The 22337-nt window shown below is 45.8% G+C and overlaps 1 protein-coding gene across 1 annotated transcript in view; it reads right to left on the reverse strand.

Annotated features, from left to right (window-relative positions):
- The window catches only part of LOC119442094 (guanine nucleotide exchange factor DBS-like), a 128663-nt gene that overhangs the window by 43140 nt on the left and 63186 nt on the right, over positions 1 to 22337 (reverse strand). The window contains 8 exon segments of the mRNA XM_049661885.1: positions 2776 to 2855; positions 5365 to 5547; positions 6082 to 6288; positions 7801 to 7992; positions 8988 to 9521; positions 14604 to 14720; positions 20974 to 21087; positions 21637 to 21727. Coding sequence (XP_049517842.1) covers positions 2776 to 2855; positions 5365 to 5547; positions 6082 to 6288; positions 7801 to 7992; positions 8988 to 9521; positions 14604 to 14720; positions 20974 to 21087; positions 21637 to 21727 — 1518 coding nt within the window.

Below are 22337 nucleotides of genomic sequence, written 5' to 3' on the forward strand. Positions count from 1 at the left end.
CTGCAAAGCCCCGCATAGACCAAGCTAACAATAACGTTATGATGCGCCGTATAGAACGTTTAAGGGAACTTTCGTCGGTACAAGAATATTGACGTGTACCTCTCCTGGTTCTGTAGACTTTAAGCTCCTTTGTCTTGTGCGAACGGGCTCTGCAGAACGGCCTCGTTCTGAATACAGGATGGCACAGAAACGAGAAATCAACTTCTATGCAACTTGAATTATAAGATCATAGATATCACCAACGCTGTATACGTATTTCGGCGCAGGTGATACGCCCACTGCCATATTCTCAAACGGAGTATACTTTTGAAAGGAGGCCTCCATAGTGGCCTCCCGTGGGCGGAATCAAACTGGGTTCCCGCTACGAGATGCCACTACGGAAGCCTCATTTTATGCCCACGCAAGTCCTAAGGTAAGTGGCCAATATGACTTACAACGTGAATATCGACACTGACGATTCAGTCGATGAAATCGTCATCGCGCTTACTATTTTTGTTGATAAGGCTTTGTGCTAAAGCACGTACAGCAATCTCGCTTTGTAGCAAACTTGATAAGTTAGTTTTATTGCATGAAAGCGCCCGAGTTTCTCAACAACTGCCTACAGAAAAGGCGCTGATCTTTTTAACGATCAAAAGGACCCTTTGACTCCCACAGTACTGCATTAAACACAGTATGTTCTTTGTCGTCGAAATCAACTCACCTTCATTTTGGAGCATCGATGGAAAATATGACACGTGCTATCAACTTCTTCAGCAATTTTCATTATCCGGTGCTACTGGCGATGAAAACGCAATGGAAAAAATCGCGATATGCGCTCATGTAGTTGCGCGAGCACTTTTTAATTACGCCGGTGAGGATTCCGGAGAAAATGGTCGACTAGCGACTACCGCGTGTAGAACCTATATCGGTTTCGTGCAGGCACACCCACTAGAAAGGTATATACGCATTTTGCATTTCTTTTGTTTTTGTAAATCAACTCAAGCTCATAGGAATTCCGTAATATCGGTGATGTGAAGCATGTACGATAACGTAGCATGCGTCAACGTAACATATACAACATGAAATAAATAAGTCAGGAGTGTAACGGATATAACATGAATAGAGGAGGCCTGAAAACTGCGCTGAGTGGCAGAGAACACACTCGTCGCAAACTTCCAACAGTTTACTTCGAACCCGTAACCATTTTTATACCAGGCAACGAGTTCACTGAATCTGCCAAGTAACAGCGACAGCATAATTAACTTCAACAATATTTCAGAGCATTGACGGATTAACACTCAGACTAACCAGCAGTAAGTGGTCCAATCGGAGATCGGACCTGCTTAGGTGCGATATCGGGTAAACAACGCAAATAACTTGAAGTTTGTATTGCAGCTGCTTCGTGGCATACTCTTTGGGTGGTTAAAGAGAAACGGTCACGAGCTTCCAAATAAACTGTTGCGAGTTAGTGACAGGTGTGACCCGTAATTTCTTTCGTCCAACTTAGTCTACGCTCGTAACGGGTCACCAAGAAGAACGAATTGCAACCTTAGTGCATTGCGCAGTTTCTTCTTTAACGACATTCTGCTTGGTAGAATGCACTAGGCAATAAAGGACTCATCTTACTTGAGCGAGCAAAACGCACTCGTTAAGGAGTTCTACGTGCCAAAACCACCATCCGATTATGAGGCAAGCCGCAGTGGGAGACAAACGAATAATATTCACCACCTGGGGTTCGTTCACCTAAATCACCTAAGAAACAGATTTAGATGCACGTTCATCTAAACGTGCTCGCGGGATCCAACCCGCGAGCTCAGCATCACATCGCCATAGCTACCGGGCTACCGTGGCGGGTTATAATACGCTAAAATTCCAACAACAAAAAGCCGATTATTACAATTACTTCTAAAGGCCCCCACTTCTCCACGGGGTCTAAGTAGAAGCTTTACTTCGGCCCCAACTCCAACGCCGCCTATTCAAATACATGTAAAACGCAGAAATGCCTTCCTGAGATAACCTCTGGGCCGATTTTTAGGAAATTTGCAGCATTTGAGAGTAAAACTGGCATTTCAGTGATTGTTTGAAGCGGAATTCAAATTTACGGCCTGATTGAGTTTACAAGGTTATTTATATAATTTTGTGTTATTAAAAAAATGGAAGCCCAAAGTTTACAAATTTGTCCCTCGGCATCAAAAACAGATATTGCCATTCTGTAAATTGCATCCATCAGAACATCCGAAGCCGACACATTTATTATATTAGTTTATATTACTATAGATATACATTAAATATATTAGTTTATATCCCCGTAACAATATCTTACATGAATTTGTTCCAATATTTACGAAAGTTTTGCAAAAGTTCTACTCACACATTAATGGTGTACTTGAGAACCATGTAAATGCTTCAAATTTGTTCGCTTTAGATATGCTATTAGATAATATTTACAGAATTGCGATATCGTTTTTTAATTGCTAGGCTACAGAATTGTAAGCTTGATAGATTGAATTTCTGAAAAATTTGCGGTTTTTGATCATTTTTATTTAAAACAATCAACTGCCGAAACAAAAAAAATACACTTCCAACAGTCACTATGTTTTAACTTTTTCTTTTAAATGCAACAAACCTCATCAAATTTGGTGCAGTGGTTGCCAAGAAAAACGACATCTCCTTTCCCATGTGCTTAGATTGGGGCCCCCGAGCTAAAGCTTCCTCTTAAGCTGGAATAAATGCATCCGAGTTCGATCTTCGGCGACAGTTCAAACCAGAATCAGACAAACAAATCAAGTCATTCACCCTTTTTTGTCCTGGAGAATTTCCAGGGACTGCAGGCCAGAGTCCACTCCCTCATTTTGAGCAAAGCAAACTTCTACGTGCTGCACACAGAGAAAGCATGATCACACAAAGCAATCCGCATGGCACTTGGATGATTAAAATTGAAATGCAGGCATGGTTATTCAATGGCATTTGATAAGCTTTCTTGTTGCACTAAAGCGATAACTATTGTGTTAGACTCTCGCACAGTTAAGCTTTCATTAATTTCAAGAGACCGCATGGCCTGCAGGCATCAGAGAAAAGAGTAATTAGTTCCGAAAGACTGTTCTCTACAGGGAAGTGCAGGCCACGATTGACACATACTGATGAAAGAGCACAATGAAAAGTGGTACTGGAAAAATTCTGAGAAAGCACATGGTTAATAAGGCAAGTGTCGAAATCGATTGTAGCTCCTTGCACTGTTAGTTATTACAAACATGCCAGTTATTACACAGACATGCAAACGAACACATGACATAGGACAGGAAATTGTCGTCAAGATGCATAAACTTGCAAGCCCGTTCACTTCAGGCACAATGCATCATTGGAAGCAGAAGTTATACAGATGTTTCTTTTTCTGCTCAGTGCAGAACATTAGTACAAGTACTATAGCGTTCAGCAAAGAATAAAACAAGCAAGGCTGTCGTACTCACCAGTAGATAAGGTTCTAAAGCAACAAAGGACAGATCAAGTATGCGATTCCAGTTCAAGAGCAGCAGAGTACATTCTTAATGTTTCCTTGAATGTAGTAAAGAAAGAAACGTTGCCTAAATAATGTTCGAAAAATATTCAAAATTGGTAGAGACAACTACCCTTTACCTCCTGCTTCCAAAGCTGCTTCACCCCTGCCAATCAAAGGTGAGAAAGAGAAATGTGCTGTGAAAATCTTCGTGCATTTGAAAATGAGAACCAAAAATGAACCAAATAAGACCAGCAACATGCACAGAGTTTAGTGACGTGTGCCACCACCATCACAAACTTTATTGACTTCAACAAGCACGCCCAGTACCCTGAATGCAATTAGGGCAGAACCTAGGCACAACATTTAAAAACTTGCATTCTATACATATGTCATCATGCACCAATTAGTTACAGATTGAAAGTTTCTAAAATAAAGACTTGATTCTGTTAGCAATGCTCCGATGATGAGATTCAGTATTTTAACAGATGCATAAAAATATTTATATAAAATCACATTCAAAAATTTAGTGCAAATAATGCCTTGTAAGAAAGCACTGTCACTTTATGCAGCAGACATCCCATGCTACCTTAAATATGGCCACACAAAACAAAATACACAGGAGCAAATAAAATATAAAAGCACTATAGAATGTATATCTAAGAACCTAAAGTGCAAGGCAACAAATGAAAACCTAAAGATTCACTAGAAAACAGCAATCTCTTCATGCATGAATGTCAGCACAACACAATTTAGCATGCACAATACATTGCATTACTAAGACACCTGTACTAAGCAACAGTGGGTGCTATTGCACATGCTTAGCCACAAAGAGTGTCGAAATTTTCAGTCTAACAGCTCAATCTCTACACCCATTTGACTTGTAAACAGTAGGTGGCTGCTATGCAGAAGAATACATTATCAGTTCTTTCTGGATATGGTAAATATAGTCAGTGGTTGATACGACCATTACTGCAAAGGTCTTTAGACACAGAGGGGGGCTTTTAGCAGCAAATATTGTGAGAGAATAAAAGATACAGACTGCCAGTTTGCCTGTGTTCTCGCAAAGAACAAAATAGAGAACATAAAAGGCAGATTTCTTGTAACGAACAGACTCATCGGGAAAGACAGCGCTGAGAAAAAATATGAAATGGCATTTCTGAATACTTCACGTAAGCTGCAGTTCAAGCTGCCCTTGCAAAACAATGGGTATCACTCCTTTGAGGCAACTGAATGTTGCCCCATTTATGCTACTGCTTGGGTGGTAATACTCAAGCAAGGAAGCAAAAAACTATCCTTCGATAATGTTGCCAATCTTAAATGAAGCAAGAACAGTATGTCGAAGACATATTGCACAGGTGACTTCTTTCCCTACTATTATGGTTATGTAATCGCGAAGTAAAAGCTCTCATTTTACTGTCATGGCAGCATGAAAACATTAAAATTCCACTTAATGAAGGCCCCCGAAAAAAGTTTGTAAACTTCTTTTTCTGAGCAAACTCGTGTTTGCAGTTAGCGGTATTCATGTTACACTGGCCAGTAGACAGTGTTCTTAAGTGTAACATACAATTCTTACTCTCTCATGCATTGTTTGTGTTGTTGACTATGCGTGCACGAATTCATGAGAGTATTTTCCTTTTCACTGCATTGCCAGGCATCTGGACGTAAGACAAAACCAGAATGTTCGAGAACTTTGCACACTTCACCATTGCACACTTTGAACCTTCATGTCACACATACACACACAAGTGACTTAGTAATAACCAGTTAACAGCAAACTTGGCTGGTAAAAATCTGCTAAGCTCTTTGTACAGAATCCACGGTAACAAAGATCACAAGAAGGCAACAAACATTGATGATAAAGCCAGTCACGCCTAGTGAGAGCGAAGCACCTTGGGAGCTGCCTTTTTGGAAGGATAGAGGCGTGCTTCAGCATCGTAAGCCAGGGAATCTTGAACTGCAGAGGGCTCTGGGGCAACAGCTTGGACAGGCCTGACTTGTCGGGCAACCAGCTTGCGAAGACTCGCCTGCTTGTTCTCGCACATCAGCTTAACGTCGTCCACCCTCTTTAAAACCTGGAAGATGTGCACGAAGCGAAAGGTAATAGAATTTGGTTTTAAAAAGATGCAGAAATAAAGTCAGCACTATATATAGTTTAGTTGCTGGCTTGAGTGTCAGTAATGCAAAACGATAAATAAAATCGATAGCATGGTTCTCTATATGCAAGACCTTTGTGACCTCAAACATTTCAGAACTGTACTTGAAAGGCATGATACAACGAGTATTATAGCATGGAAAGCTGTTAGCACAACATGTGGTACTTAGGTCCTAATTAGCTATGTCAGTATGAAACTGAACATTGCGCAACTGCACTGTTTCTGTCACAATTATAATGAGCTGGCAAGGCAGATAAGGTATCGTGCATGAACCAATGAATTTTAATAAGCCTGCACCCTGAAATGATCAAGTTCATTGGTATAATTATGAATTCATGATCTCTTAATGTTTTATTAACAGCTTTCTAAGGCCACTTAAAGTAAACCACAACAGTTGCGTGCAAGCTAGCATGCTGATTAGAAACATGAATGCTGAATAGGGAGTGCACAGACCTGCTGCAGGAGTGGCTTCGAGTCACTGTTGATGAAGTCCTTGAAGAAGCGGTGAAACTCGCGTGGATCGCCCAGCTTGAACTCACTAGAGCTGCTGAGGAATGTGTCCAAGTCTTGAAGAGCTGAGCGAGCAAACTCTGGTGACGAGCAGCGCTCAATATCCAATGTAGCCAGAAGCTCCACACCTTGACTGCACCATTTATTTGCCTGCATGTACGGTCACAGTTCTTAGGTACCGGTAAGATGTGTACAGGGTTCCCAAGCACAATTCTGAATTTGTTTCTTTATGCCAAATCCGCCTAGGCATTTGTCAACATGGCTTGCATGAATTGACTGGATTCTTAGAAAGCTTTCACTGAATTGCATATTTCGTTTAGGCTCACACATTGATAAAACAAAAGTTTATGCCCGCAGTGCACAACCTCATGTCTAACTGCAGAACTTCCATATTTCCTGACCAATCAAAAGTTAGCAAATATATGTAGCTCGTGCCATTTAATTTTGTGCCCTGTCTTACATGTCCCGAGTCACTAAATGTGACTTCTTGCGTGCCTGAAGTGTTTCAGCTCCACAGAAAGAAAAAGAATCTAGGAGCAACTGAATTTTTATAGCGCAAGTGCTGTAATCAACATGACACAAATGTAGCATCACACGTACTGCAGTACGTCTAATGTGACGCAATTATACAGATCCAAACTTCGCTATGGGCGTCCTACCCATGTCAGTAGTTTTGTTCGAACCAAAAGGACGTGTACTCGAAAGTGTGGGTAGGCCTATCCCGGATACCAGGGACCAGTTATACGCGTCCTCGCAAAGGTTTCAATGTGGTAGCGTTATACAAATTCAGACTTGGCCTTTGGAAATGTAGTGATTTACGTCCTATGCGGAGGAACTGACGGAGCGGGCAAGGAGGAACAACAAAGTGATGAGACGAAGAGAGGCAAGTGAGAGGAAGTACGGGGATTTCGTGAGTGTGCGGCGCGGGCTGAATCCATACAGCGCTTTACCAGCGCACTTCGAACTATGAAGGTGGTTGTAATAAAGCGATAGATGTTGTTCGGACATGTAAATGGCACGCGTGCTTCGTTTAATAGCCATAGGCATGGTCAGGGAATATTGAGTTCTAGATAGCGATACTGTGGTGCATGTATAGCATGTCAAAGGGCAACAGAAAATAGTAGTACTGATTTGTTAACTAAACTAGGTTTGTTGCCAACTAAAAACCTTAGCTGGCATTCTCCGACGAACGCGCCCCGCAACTCGGTTGTGCTAGAGCAAGTGACCTTAGCAGATGAGTACAAAAACCGGGAAAAAGTCAATGAAAGCTAGCCGGCTTAAAACACGAAAATATCCAAAGCAACAGTTTCCATTTCAATTGCAATTAAAAGAATGACGTGCTTGACGACGCACATTTGTTGCAGCGAGGATATTTAGCTCACGTTTGTTGTCTCGTTGCTTAACTCTGAAAAAAACAGAGCCAGTGGCCAGCGCATCTATAGTGGCAAGATAGATGACTACGTATACGCCGGCTATATATATGTGCTATATGATCCTCTCAGGTCTTTAGTAGATATGTGAGTGATGGAGCCTGTTTAGTTTAGAGAACTAGTGGAAATCCTAGCACAAATTGTTTACTTTTTGCAGTGGGCACGACAATATATGTTGTCATCAAATATTGCTATGGTATTCAGGACTGCAGAGACTCACGCCAAAACGTACCTTGTCTATGCGTTCCTGGAGGTCTCGGTAGCGTTGCAATACATCCATACGCTGCCGGAGCTTCTCTTGGAAGTCTGCGCACATGCGCTCCAGCTCGACGCACTTGGGCTCAATTGAATCGACGGCGTAGTGACCAGCCATGATGAGCTCGCGGCCGGTCTGCCTCAGCTGCTCTGCTTTCTCAAGGTCCTCCTGCGTCCCACCGGTCACGAATAACTATCAATGCGTATAGACGTACTCAGCTGTACGATCAGCTTGGTCTGGACTAAGGTATTCGTGGTGTTGCTTGCATGTATGTTGTGTTTGTAACAGTCAAAACTATCAGAAGCTTTATAAAAGGTTACATTTTATAACTAAATTGTAGTGTTGTACCCTGCCTTGCACCCTGCCTACCGTCGCTGCAAAGTCTCACCTTTCAAATTCACGATCAGTAGATGTCGCGCCAATAGGCTGAATTATCATTCACTAACGATGCGCTTTCCATGCAATGCAGAAGGCTGCATTGGCGGCTCACGCGGGTTTTTATAATCAGAATTGATACTCTTAACGTACAAGTCACCACCCCTCGTTGCGTCGTAAGAGCCAAGTTGCATTTATGGTCAAAGAGTAAATCCAACACATGCACGCTGGGTTACATGGTCATCACCCTCAAGGTAGAAACAATTTGCAGTCGCTCGAAGACTAAGTATCTCTTAGTTTACACAATCGAGAGGACGTACTAAAAGTGTAAGTTGACCAATTTTGTGCTGTTCATCAAGCACAGCACTCTGAAAAAGGATTGCTGTGTCAATGTGAACATTTTCTCACCGTTGAGCATTGCAGTGAAAAGTTGATGACCTCATTCAAAGGCAAATGCCCCTGCGCGACCCTCTGTTTAAAATCTGGCTATAGGCAATGTAGCTGGCGATAGTAGGAATACAACGCTTTCTTGTAGGCAGCTGAACAGTACGAAACCCCAAGAAATGCTGTTTCATAGGCATGTTGACGAAGCGCGATGGCTAGACGTGCTGTCTCGTAGTGTAACAAAGGACAGCTAACAAGGTGTAACAAGTTCTTGTCTGTCTTACGCTGTTACTTGCCTGTCCTTTTTTACGCCACGAAGCAGCGCGTCTAGTCATAAAAGACCCGTAGCTGCCTGCAAAGACATAGAATAGGCGCATGTGTTGTTCTCAAGGGATATATCGCACCTCGGCGAGCGCTCGAAACTCGTCCATCTCGTGCAGCAGTGAGTCGACCTGGGCGACCGAGTCGCCGACGGCCTCCATATCGGCCAGCTCTCGCGCGTTGGCCGCCATGTTGGTTTGCAGCTCGCGGAACTCCTGCTCAAATTTGCGTAGCTCGAGGCACTCGTTCAGGCGTTTTTGGTGCGCGCTCCAGAAGGCATCGAAGCCGTGCTCGGCGCTGTGCAGCTGCTGCAGCAGCCGCTCGACGGCGCACACGTTGACGAGCCTCTGGGTGGTCGCAGACGAGGACCCGGGCGCTCCGAGCGCCCGGTCGGCGGGTGCCGGCGACGGCGGTCGCACGCAGCGCAGCAGCTGATGGCCGTGCTGCGACGCGTTCAGCAGGTCCTCCTTCAGCTCCTGGTACTGGCCTCCCTGGGCGCGCAGAAGCTCCACCGTGGAGCCCACGTCGTTGGGCAGCTCGGTGTCGCGGAGCCGCTGCGTCGCCTCACGCACACACTCGGTCACCTCCTTCAGGCTGCCGGTAAACATCTCCACCGCCTGCAAAGGAAATTTCGCAATTTATTTATCGTGCCTGAAGTCGAGCGAGTTTTAATGCGAAGCATTCTTTTCCTCAATTCAGGCGCTTCGCAGTAGGTTGGCCGGTAGGTAGGTACTTTCCGTCTCGCCACACTTTAGACTTCTGTAATAAGTGCATGACCGACAGTAGAATCGAACCTCTGTATTCGAGCACAGCATCACAATGCTCTAATCACTAGGCCACGACGCACGTGGCAAAGCCGACTAGCTCTAAGATGGCTGGCGCGAGCGTCACGTGCAAGTTTCCCATGTTCGTTCCTCTTGACAGCACCGACTTCAAGCGCAGTGTTAGGCTGCACCATCTTCTGGATGGGCCCACATCCCCCAGTACTTTCCTCCAAACAGCTAACGCTATGTATAAACTGTGCGACGCTGTACCGCCTTCATGGTCAGCCCAGGTCGAACAAGGTTTTAACGTTTCATCGCCGGAGTGCAGATGTCATCGTCGTTTTAACGCACACCACATGACATAGCCATACGTACGTAAGATTGTATAACACATAGTCGCTGATGACGTCACAATCCGTGTTATTCCCGCTTACACTCGTCCCGTAGTATATGGAGCCTATATGTAGCCCTGTCTATAAATTGCGTCAAATGGCAGGAGTAGAAATAATGCCGTCGGCTTGGCACGATTGGCTGTCACCATCGCCACTGCTGCTGTCGTCTCACAGAGGTGCGCTTCATACACATTGCTGTTCGTCGTCAAAATGTGTCTGAAGCGTCGCTCGCTTCAGACACTGCTTGTCTCTAAGTTCCCTAGATAAAACTTATCTAGAGTCCTATACTTGTCTCATGAAGTTAGTGTTTTGCACATATACACCCTTATAAGAAACCCTGATACTCTTGCACATATAACATAACCTTCCGAGACTCGAATACATACAGCTATGGGATATAATTGCTTTTCAAGTTGATTTTATCCTTTACTGGTATGTTGCGAACGTGAAAGGTGTGCCTTTTTATTTATATACCCCGGTTAAATGCCAAAAGCTGCATCTCCATGCATACATGGAAGAAGTAACCATCTCCTCATGTTTTCTGTGGTAAAGCAATTGACTCACCATTCGCGGCCCTGTGAAAGTGGATGTCCAGCGAAGCTGTTGAAAACAACCACTACAACTGCTGAGGGGGAAGGGGGGGGGGGGGTGGTATGCAATGGTTTATTGCTTTAGAGTAATGGTAGTAATGGTAATTTAGAGCAATGGTAGCAATGAAGTAATTGTTTTTTGACAGCACGCCGCCGCTCATAGCGGTGCTGCAACAACAATGAAATCAGTTTCTAGGCTTGTTCTTTTAAATACGAAAGGCTAGTAACATCACTCCCCACTTAAATTTTACCGTAAACCGTAATCTTTACCGGGAAACGTGCGCGGGGAACGCTATGGGCTTCGCATTGTTATCAGGAGCGCCTTATCAATTATGTGCGTCGGATGCTTGTTTTGCTGTTGTTCTTTACTGTAACGTATGCTGTTCTGTATGTTGTATGCGTTATTCCAAAGAATGTATGCACTTTTCACTTGACTATGCTGAGTGCTTGAAGCTTCCTTCACCTCCGCCGCGGGTCGGCCCGGTATTTCACGACCACCGAGATCGGCCCACATTTTTGCCCACGGACGCCGGACACGGAGAATGCCGACCAACTAGAGGCTAACAGCTTCGCTGTAAAACTGCATTTCATTGCCTTTAGGCAGAGATGAAGATGTAACTATGTGCAGTACACTGCCTTGTTGCTGCTGCACCCTGAATTTGGAACTGTACTTGCCGTTCAGTTCCACATGCACCGGACTTCCTATGTAGTATGAATATTTTGAGTAATCGCCTCTGAGTTAATTTTGAAAATATTGTAGACAATGTGTAATATAATATACAAGGCGTCTTAGGAGGACATACATATAACAATGTACATTCTGCACATAAGATGCATATATAGTGCACCTGTTTATAAGACTCCTACATAGCGCTGTTGATTTGAGTTTCTTTGCAATGTGTTGTTTATACTACCATAAATCGCAGAATGACAGCAGGAATAAAACATATTTACGAATTATTCTGAGACCGCCACGCTGCCGATTATCCGCAAGCATATTGGCTACGGCATGCGCGCGAAAGGTGCACTGCACCTTGCAAAAGTGCGCCGCAATCTAAGGACGAATTATCGCGTCTACAAAGATAATGAATGTGATTGTCATTACCAAAGAAGGGGTGAAGAAATCCAGGCAACAGATAAATACTAAGGTATATTACGATGCAGCCCGAAACATCATGCGGAGTACAAAACGCACATCCTCAGATCTCTCTACATGAAGAAGCTACTGCGCAAGGTACGTATTTCGCTGTGACTGCCTATGCTAGAGTTGGCATTAACAGCACGTCCCATAATGAGACACCAACGGTAATGCGAGTCGCGACTTGTTAAACCGCGCAGAGCTGGCTGGAGATGCAAAGTGGCTCTGCATACGAGGTTTATGCATTCGATTCGCCCTTGCAATTCGTGAACTAGTTCGATGCGGTTGATTGTCAGTTCCGGGCTCGCGTAAAACTGGCCCAGCACCTCCTGCGCGAGTGCTGCACCACCTCCTCTGCAAGGAATGTTTTCAATCCGTTCTGGCGCAAAGCCTGCACGATATGAAACTAATGGCGACGTTCAGATGACGTCATGTTGCACTGGTGAAACGAATATCGAGGTGCAACGCCTGCTGAACTATTTCAGAAAGCGCAGGCCGATCGAATCGACCTTTAGCTACGATTGCTTTAGTATACCCACACGGAAGCTTTCCCATCCGGAAAATGCCGTTTATGGTCCACGCGCTTTTCACCGTTTATGGTCCGCTCAAGGAGAAGATAAAGATTTTTAGCGCTTCCATATAACGCTTTTATATGGGTCATAAACGAGGGTTTAACAATTTTGCTTTTATCTCCAATAAAGAGAGTCATTTAAAATTTTGCCTGTCTATTGTTTTATTGCGATAGCAATTATATGGACACTCAAAAGCAGATTTCTGCCGTCGGCGTCGCCGTCGCCGTGAGGTTCCGTATGACGTCATTTGGAGATGAAATCGTCGCCGCGCGCCGAACGCTGTATGTGCGAGTGAAAGGGCGCGAGGGGCGCGTCTTTCACGGGGAGTGAACGCGCGGCGGAGAACAAACGCGCGTTCTGCGCCGTGCTCGCTTAAGGGCTGCAGAAGTAGGCGTCTCTTTTCTCCTTTACAATCAACATATATGTAGAGCAAACGCGCCTTCTTCAGACGCGCGAGAGGCCGTGGGGGAGGGGGAGGGAAGGGAGCCGACGTTTAGCTGCGGCACCAAGTGCCTATTTATATCAGAGGCTCCAGCAACAGTCACCAACGCCGCACGCATTTTGAGCTAACGCGGGCAAAACGCCGATGGCGTCGACAACAGTTCTGCGTGTTGTTGCTACCAAAGCCGCTCACCTTACTTCGTATGACATTGCTGTGTTGCTATCGCATTCATTGCTTCGCCCTTAGGGCGAAACTGTGACATTTTTTGACAATTCCCACATTTCCTAAACATATGAACTTTTTGAGTGATTTAGTTTTTTCATAAAGCCGTGATAGTGTTGATAAAGCCGTGGCAGATAATGTTTCTGAGCGATTGTAGTCGCAATAACAGTTTTGCTGTAAAGATACAGGCGCCATGCTGGGCAGTGAGCATGTTGGTGTTAGCGTTACTCAAGCGATGACCTTATAAACACAGGGAAGCTTTCCTTAACCAGTAGCGCAACGCCCCCACCACGCTTTGCACCGTGGTTTATAAAGAAAGCGTTGTAACCAGGAATCGGTAGTGCAGAGATACCAAGCCTCCAACAGTAGAACTACATCGAAGGAGCATGCGAAGCCTGCCAAGAAGCGGTTAGTTTATTCGCCTTATTCATTGCTGGCTGCATATCGAAGTACCATTTGAAAATGCTTTTCACGGTTTCCAGCAAAAACGATGTTAAACGTGGAAGGTTTCTTAGCCAGGGTTATCCTTCCTATACGCACAATACTCATTATTCTGGCGCTTTTGCATTGCGCCCATGGACATCTTAAAGCAACAGCTGTCGTGACCTAAACTGATTAAGTTTTAATTTATCCTTTAAACAGGAAAGAAATATTCTAAGAATCCTGAGTAATATTGATTTTTTTTTAACACGAAAGTGTTTTATGCCGGGGTCCACCAAGACTTCACTGACGTATTTCCGTCACGGAAATACGTCATAGAACATAATAGAAAGAAAGAAACCAGAAGAAAAAGTTCCACAAACATGCAAAATTTGGAAATCGAACCCACGACCTCTCGGTCCGCGACGATAGATCGCCGAGCGTTTAACCCATTGCGCCACAAACGCATTTGCAGACAGCTACACAGACGCGCCTTATATATCTAACACTCCTCCGTGTATCCGCGCTCTTGCTCGGGGCGGTGCCGCCGCCTACGAGCAGAAAAGAGAAGTACTGCATTATGACACTAACGCGCACCGACAGTGAACGCTTCGGTGGTCTCAGCACTACGACGCCTCGATGCCAGCATTCGAAGGGACGCTGGCATCAAGAAGCACTACCAACTACTAGGTGGCGTTCACCGTACTCAGCACAGCGGAGCGTGGCCTCCGCAATTAGCTCTGAAAATGTTTCTGAAGTTGATCGCGGAGGCTGCAATTACGACGCGCTGTACGCGCTGATTTGACTCGGTGACGATTCAGTTACGTGCTTTGTCTTGCGCGTTGTATTAGTGTGTCAGTTACGTGCTTCGTCTTTCGCGTTGTGCTAGCGTGTGCAGCGTAGTGCAGCTTCCATATGCACGACGGTTGCTCATGGTCATCGACGTTGGTAGTCGTGATGGAGGAGACGTGCCACCAGGCGTCAGCGTGGGTGCATCAACGCCTAAGGGCGCTTTAGCCACAGAACACCAATAGACATTATATATCAATGTGCAATAAACATTACACTACTTCTGTGAAGACACGTTTCACTTTCGTGTTCTATACCGATTCCTATATAAGAGGGATCAACCACATTTTTCAAACAAAGAAGAACGCACCATTCGTTGCTCCATCCACCTTTCATGGTCGTAGGGTATCAGTCCACCGAGATCTTCTGTCAGCTGGCCCGGATCGATGTACTCGTGCAGTTCTTCTAAGTTATTGCACATCACTAACTGCATGAGAAATTGAAAAGAAAGACATTAGACTCATTAGCACTGAAGGCCAGGTTGATAAATTCTCATTCTTTCCTTCACCCTCGTATACTAATAATCACACACATCACCACACTGAAACATGCGTTACTTCTGCTTTAGCACCCCTATTTATTATTATTTTTTTATTTTTTATTTGTCATTTTTGCACAGAATGGATGTTTTCGTACTAGCAGTAGGGACTGATGCTCCAGGATAAGATCCGTTGCAAATCCGCTAGTCCTTTCGTTGTTTGTATGTATGCGGTCACATGCACATACGCAAGTACTATACTGACGCCAAAAGTTGGAGGGGCGCAATTTCCGCGATAAATTTTAATTTTACAGTGAGTTCTGATACCCAGCCTGAAAAATAAAGTCAGCAGCCCTTCCCCTGTCAAGAAAATCGGGGTAAGCGAAGCTTGGCGTGTGTGTATCTGACCCTCGTCAGGGTAGCGTTCGGAAGACGTCGCCTCGGGATTCTCTGATCGTCGCCTGACGGCGGGCCTCGGCTTCGGAAGTCCTCGCCTCGGGATAGTCGGCTCTTCGCTGACGGCAAGCCTCGGCTGGGGAAGCCCTTACGCTAGAATTGGCGCGTCGATGGCGAGCCCTTTCCCGAGCGAGTTCACACCAGCGTTCCTCAAACGCAGCTTGCTCCTTTGCAGAACGCACCACGCGTGGCCTTCCCATGCGTTCGCTGAAAGTGATCTGAAGCGAGTAATTAAGCCCGGAGGAGCGGAGTTAAGCCCGGAGGAATTAAATACGCTTTCCTTCCATGTCCCTGGGGCCTCGCGACACACCAAACGAACCTGATTGGTCGCGCGCATGTCACGTGATCCGCGTTCACGTGATCACGCATGTAACATAACCAATGCGGGTGTGCGCAGCACGTGATTACTTTCTCTCTCTCTCTCTCTCTCTTTCTTTCTTTTTTTTTCTTGTCCCTGGTATCTGCCATTGAGCTTGGACCCTTTCTTCACTATCATAAGGATCGACCCACACGCCAGGGGTATGTGCCGTTGACCTTAGACCCTTTTCACTACTATCGCCAGGATCGGCCCACTTTTCAGCGTGACACCACCACCACCGCCACCGACACTTGTGAGCCTATAAAGCTTGGCTTAAAAAGTGGAACGCTGTGTTGCGAACTGCAGCTCGATCGACAATCTTGTCTGGATATAAATTTCGACAAGCGCCACGCGTGGACTTTGTGGCGGCGGCGCTGGATGACGCAGCGTGTCCAGAGGAATGCGCGAGAGAGAAGCCCGCATACGCGCCTCAAACATGACGAGTTTCGGCGGTGGCAACATGGTGGTCCAATGTCAATCGCATTCACGTCGACATCCATCCTAAGATGGGTTCTGCCATAATTTCATATTTCTTTAACTTCGTAGAATCAGAATTCAAATGTAAAGCTCCCCTCACAATCTCTTTAACCTCACATAACTGGCCGATCCCCTGCAGCGGGTGATCATTTCCGAGGACGATAGCAACAGTCCAGCGAGCAACGCTGTACAATTTACACTTCACCCTGCCTTATAATTTGCTTAAATTTACCTCCCCTCCTATGTTTAACCGCCGGTTTCTTGGTCAATAGTGGTAGTGGGTATGCGCCATGGTATAGGAAGCAAGCAAGCAAGCTAGTAATGTTGTCGTGACTCGGGCAGTGCTCGAACAGCAAACAGTTTTCGTGGTTGGATGTGTTGTATGCGAAGGCTGGCAGCGGTTGTGAACGGTGAGTTAATCTGTGACTTACCCAGGCTTCTAGCAGCGCGTAGCATACAGGTTCTATTGCGGACAAAAGAAGAAACGTGTAGAGCTTCGCATAATTTTGACGAAACGCAATGCGGTATATACTCTTCGTGGTCCATTGGTACCTAGTTAGGTATCGTGCCTTTACTTCGTTTCATAACCATCGCTGAAGCAATAACGTGAACATTCATCTCACATAAAAGTCGGGTTCACATTGAACTGTATGTGAGTGGCTCATTTCAGCGAGCTTTTGAAAATACGAAATTCTTACGGGCTGTTCCGTCATCATGGACAAAAAAAGTCGCAAGTTGACATGAAAATCGAGGATGCGGAATCAATACGCCGACCTAGTGTACTCGTGTAGGCACGGTTGCCAACCATGCCGACACGAGTGAGACGATCCCGACTTTTGAGCAAGAGTACAGAGTCCCGGCCTGACCCAGTCGGGAGGCCAAATGTCCCTACCTTTATTTCAAGTGAACAACGATCGATAAACCAAATTTTCTTATTAAAATTACTGACAACCCGGCTGCGCATTATTCCCTTCTGTATTCTGTTGCATTGCCATAAACATAACGGTAGTATTTTTGTCATGGTTCTAGATCTGTCGTAGGGCTTAACCATTCGCGGTAACTTTACCAGCATTTGTAGCTGTGTTATAGCCAGGAAACTGCTGCAACATGCTTGTTGTAAATTGCAGCCATGACTAAAGAAAATTGTGCGAAATAGGTGTACGTACAAACTGGCAGTTCCTAGCACTGACAGGGTCAGTATTCGCGATTTGGAAAGTCGCAGGCTTGGCCTTAACGGCGTACTAGAACAAATGTTTGGCTTTTAATTATTCTTTTTCCTTACTTTTATGACTATCTGTGCTGTGGATAAACGCATGAAAATGCAAATGATCCAACAAGGTCTACAGTTAGGCGCAGAGCGCGTCCTGTTATGTCAATGTCACGAAGTGCTGTGGACCCAAACACGGAGAACCAAGACAGTGTTCTCGCCAACATTAATACTCACTCAGGGATACATATGTACACTAAGAAATCTAAAAACAAAGCTCGAGTTGGAAATTCATTGTGCGCCCCTGCACGATGGATCGCCATGCTCTCACAGTCATCCCATCTCTCTAGTCTCTTTATTATAGATGCCTAAAGGCTGAAATAATAAATTTTGGAGAAAAAAAATGGTAACCTAAGCGTAGCGCTATAGGCAAGATTTTTTTTTTCTTTGGCTTTTCTCGCGATTATTGCATTTGCTGGTGACACGCACTTTGGACATGTTCGAAGCAAAAGGAATAAGCCGCACTTCTCCGTCTATTCAGGTAGACACTCCTCACTTACCCGCACCATGCAGTATTTCACCCCGTTGCTCCTCGTGTAGCCTAATGCTCTAACGCATATACGATTAGAGTAAACTGAAGTACTACCAGGAAAAGCTAAATCACAGTACTTAATACGAGTGATCACGTCACAGCCCCGTGCGATGTGTAATCGCTGCGCTGTCTCTCTTACAATGCTAATATAGTGTGGAAAAACTCATTTCGAAGTATGAACCACTCAAATTTCAAGAACGCCGGCGAAGACGGAAATGAACAACCTTTCACGCACCAGTTATGACTAGTTTCAATTTATTTCTAACAAAATGTGTGGTTTTGCGAGTTTGTTCATATTGTGGAATAAATTAATGGAGTCCGCGTGTTTTTTATCGTGTTCTTAATTTATTCCATAAACTTACGCCGATGACACCTTATTGTCGTATGCAGCTAAGGCTTTCCGACACAATCGCTCACGACACAATCGCTCACCTCATTTTGTTAATCTTGTCAATCTGAACCCACTTTCGCTTTCCTCCAGATATAGAGCACCCTCCGAAACAAAGGGAAGACGAGCAAGCATCGAGGGGTCGTCCGCGATGTTACGAGCGCCCAAATCGAGACTGGTCGCTACGTCTCTTCTGGCAGCGCTGGTCACTGCCGCGCTATTCGATGCCGCTCACTCCAGTCGCACGGGGGCGCTGCGACAGAGTGGCAGGAAGCCAGCATCGCCCCGGGTCTGCACCAGCGCAGCCTGCAGCCGACTGGCCGCACTAATCTCGCAAGCCGCGAACGTGAGCGCCCAGCCGTGCGTTGATTTCCACGAATACGTGTGCGGCGGTTGGAATCACGGGGCTCGGTCGCTCACGGTGGCCGAGTACGCGCTCGAGGCGTTCATCGCAAACGTCACGCAGCGATTCAGAAGCGCTCCGCTTCCAGAACTCCAACAAACGGCTGAAGAGAAGGCGGCCCGCTACTTCACCGCCTGCGACGACGTTGTCTCCGGTCACGAAGACCACCTCGACGACGTTAAGCGGTTGCTTCTTAACGGTGGCATCACGTGGCCGGACAACGGCACCAATTTCGACTTCCTGGACGCGATGTTCTACATGTCTCTGGTTGCACGAGTGCCGATCCTGCTGCGTCTTTCCCTTGATGGAAACGCCACGTCCAAGGCTATCTCGATTTCCCGCGCGATGCCGACGTTTCTGGTCACGGCACGGCTCAAGCGAGACATGAGAAAGGCAAGCGCCAAGAAGTTTTTCAAAACCCTGTACACAGCCTTTTCGACCACGAGCCGCGCTGACGTGGACAGGCGCTTCGCGGCTCTCGCCGATCAAGAGAACCGCCTCGTCGCGTCTCTCAACGCGGCTCTGGTGAACGTGAAAAGCGCCGATGCGACCACCTCGGATATTCACCACTGGGCCAAAAGTACGTCGAAACAGCGGTGGAGAGCGGCGTTTTACAAGTACTGGAAAATAGCCAGCAACGTCTCCGTGCCCGTGACGATCGAGAGCAGAGACTACTTCTGGGCCGTTTTCGCGCACTACAGAAGGTTCGGAGATGCGCAGACGATGGACCTGTTCGGCTGGTTGTGCGTGCAAGCGCTTTTTCCTTTCACCAACCGGAAGATCGTGTCGAGTTACTACGCGTCTCCGGATCTGCAGATCAAACATCGATCCCTCTGCTTCCATCAGACAGACAAGATTATGCACTACGCCTTTCAATCGGGAATTGCCCGGGACATCTGTTCCGAATCGCTCGTCGATGACGTCACCTCACTCGTCACACGTATACTGCGTTCTATAGACGACACCTTAATGGCCGGCTGGCTATTCTTCGGCGATTGCCTCGCTTATGATAACCGTAAAGACAGATTCACGAATGCACTCGCAAAGTACGAAACAAGTTACACCGCGCAGGCTTACGCATCGTTTCCGGACATGACTAGCGACCCACTTGTCAACTGGATGGAAGCAGTGGACGTAGAGCCCGCTACACTGCGCTACCACCTGCCTGCCGGTGAACTCGTGCTCGGTCAAGACGTGCGGGTCGATGAGTCTCCGATCGAGCCAGCGTACCTCGACATACCCTGGTACGCGCTCGACGCACCACACGCCGTCAAGCTGGCTGGCCTAGGATCTCGCGTGGCTGCGAAAGTCTTTCGAGAGTTACTCTCCTCAAACGAAGCATGCCGCGGGCTCGGGGACAGCGCGGAGGGACTGTGGAGCTGCCTGATGGCCCGGGAGCAGCAGGACACGGACCTCTCGAACGTCGTTAGGGACGACGTGCTCGTGTCGATATTTTCCTCCGGTGTCCTGTGGCCGGTTCTGCAGGACCTTGTGGCTGGCAGCAGTAGCGTTCCCGCAAATATACAGTCCCTCTCGGAGATGCAGCTCTTCTTCGTCTTAGGCTGCCTACTGCTCTGTGGGGAAGAGCACAGCGAGGCGAAGTGCAACCTCCCCCTGAAAGACAACGTTCGCTTCGCACGCGCCTTTTCCTGCCGACGTGGCACTCCTATGCACCCCAGATTGACTTGCAGCCATACAAGTTCTTGATTGAGCGCTTAGCCAGAAAGTGCGTCAAAACGGAGTCACCACTGTAGCTCAGCCGAGGACATGCAGCGTGTGATCCCGTGAAATAACACTAAATAGAAGCAATACGTGCTCGATTATATAGGGTGTCTAATGGTGCAAGGGCCAGAAACCCCCAAAGAGCGTCATAACCATTACGTAATTAAACATTAAAAGTTTTCTATATTTCTGGATTCCCAGTAGTTCCTTTGTTGTATAGCGAAGACTTCTTGAGTAATCATTTGAAACATTCCAATGCCTTAACGCGAGCGGAAAATGAGTAATAGCTCTAAGAATGAAAATGTTGATACAAAAAACATATCTCGCCTTGCTGTACGTGGAGGTACGACCTCGAAGTTGCGCCTCTACACAGGGCCTTTGTTTTGTTTTTTTTTTTCTATTTTGCTCTGTTCATTGTGTTGTGGTGTGTTCCCTGGTTGCAATAAATATGTATGTGAATAAATCATTATACAATTTACTCCCACATATGTGATCGAGATAATCCTAGCCTCGTAGCATCGGCCAAGCATGTTCAAGTTTCTCAGTATTTCGCAGCCTTGTAAGCAGAAAAAAAAAACAATGAAAGGCCAACCACTCACCCTAAACTTGAACTCTTCTTTGAATAATTTGTTGCTGACTTCCGACAGCGCTTTTTGTAAGAATCCCACAGGCTTGAGAACAAACACTACTTGTATTACGCCTGGGAAATACCCCTGAAAACACCAGAAAAAACACCAAGTTATTGCGATATAAAATGAACTGCGCTCGTATCTATGTGATGTCCAAATGTGTTCGCTTAGAGAAGGTCTGTTTCTTCTAATTTTTAATTACAAGGAAACGTCATTATTTCCTTGCTTTAATATTGTTTTCTTGCTTAGAGCCTTGTTGTTAGCTAAGATTCTGAGACATTGGAGCACTTTACATAGCCAAACTCCGATTTTGTCATAGTTAACCCCAAAGGTTAACCACAAAGGTCAGTGAACACTGACGTTCACTCAAGCAACGTATTTTTACGTTGCTTCGTACTTACGTGGGTCATTTAATGTAGGCCTGCCATCACTGCATGTCTGATATATAGAAGTATCCATGCCACTTCAAATGCAAATAACTAACAAGCGCCTGGAGGCGCAAATTAGATTTCACATTAGCTATGCATTGAAAGTAATGTAATGAACAAAAATGGAAAGCACTTGGATGCTATAGCATAGAACATGTAAGGAGTTCAGCAATGAACGACGAAATAGATTTGCTATAATACTTACTGAGATCTTGAGCAATACAGTCTTGACAGAGTTCCATTTGTCCTTCCTCCTATCCACAACCAGTACAAAACCTAACTCAGCGTCTTGTGGTCTGCGAGAAAGTACAAAAAGGAAACACCGTTAGGCTTACTTTTACGAGCTTTTCTTGATTTGCAAACGGCGCTTCAACAACAAGTTGAACCGTTTCGAACACAATATCGAAAACAACACGTGATGTTTGCTTTGCCAGAAAGCACATGTGCGCACCCCTTCATGCAAAAATTTAAAATAATCTCACGCTGCATGGACACTCAGATTTTATCAGGACCATTTATTTATTTTTTTTCACTGTTCCACATATTTGACAAGCTCCAAAAAAATTGGGTAAATCTAGAAAAACCGACGCAGCCTGCACACGTGCACGCGATCAAAAGCGAAAGTACGCCATCAAGCAATAAAATGGGGACCAATGATATTTCTATTTTAGCGGCCGTAGAGGCTCGACATCCCATGCCACGTTGTTCCACGAGACTAATGTTAACCAGGAAAGCTATATCCTACATTAGTATACCAGTTTCGAAATCACGGGCCACTCGTAATGGCCGATTTAAAAATTCGGCGCTCTCCGCACACGCGCCCACACGCACGCCCGCGGTAGTTGGCACCTCCGATACTACATCACTTCGGGCGAAATTTTATTCAACATTCTACACGCTGCAGGA

This window comes from Dermacentor silvarum, chromosome 2 (assembly GCF_013339745.2).
Source record: "Dermacentor silvarum isolate Dsil-2018 chromosome 2, BIME_Dsil_1.4, whole genome shotgun sequence".
Classification (NCBI taxonomy): domain Eukaryota; kingdom Metazoa; phylum Arthropoda; class Arachnida; order Ixodida; family Ixodidae; genus Dermacentor; species Dermacentor silvarum.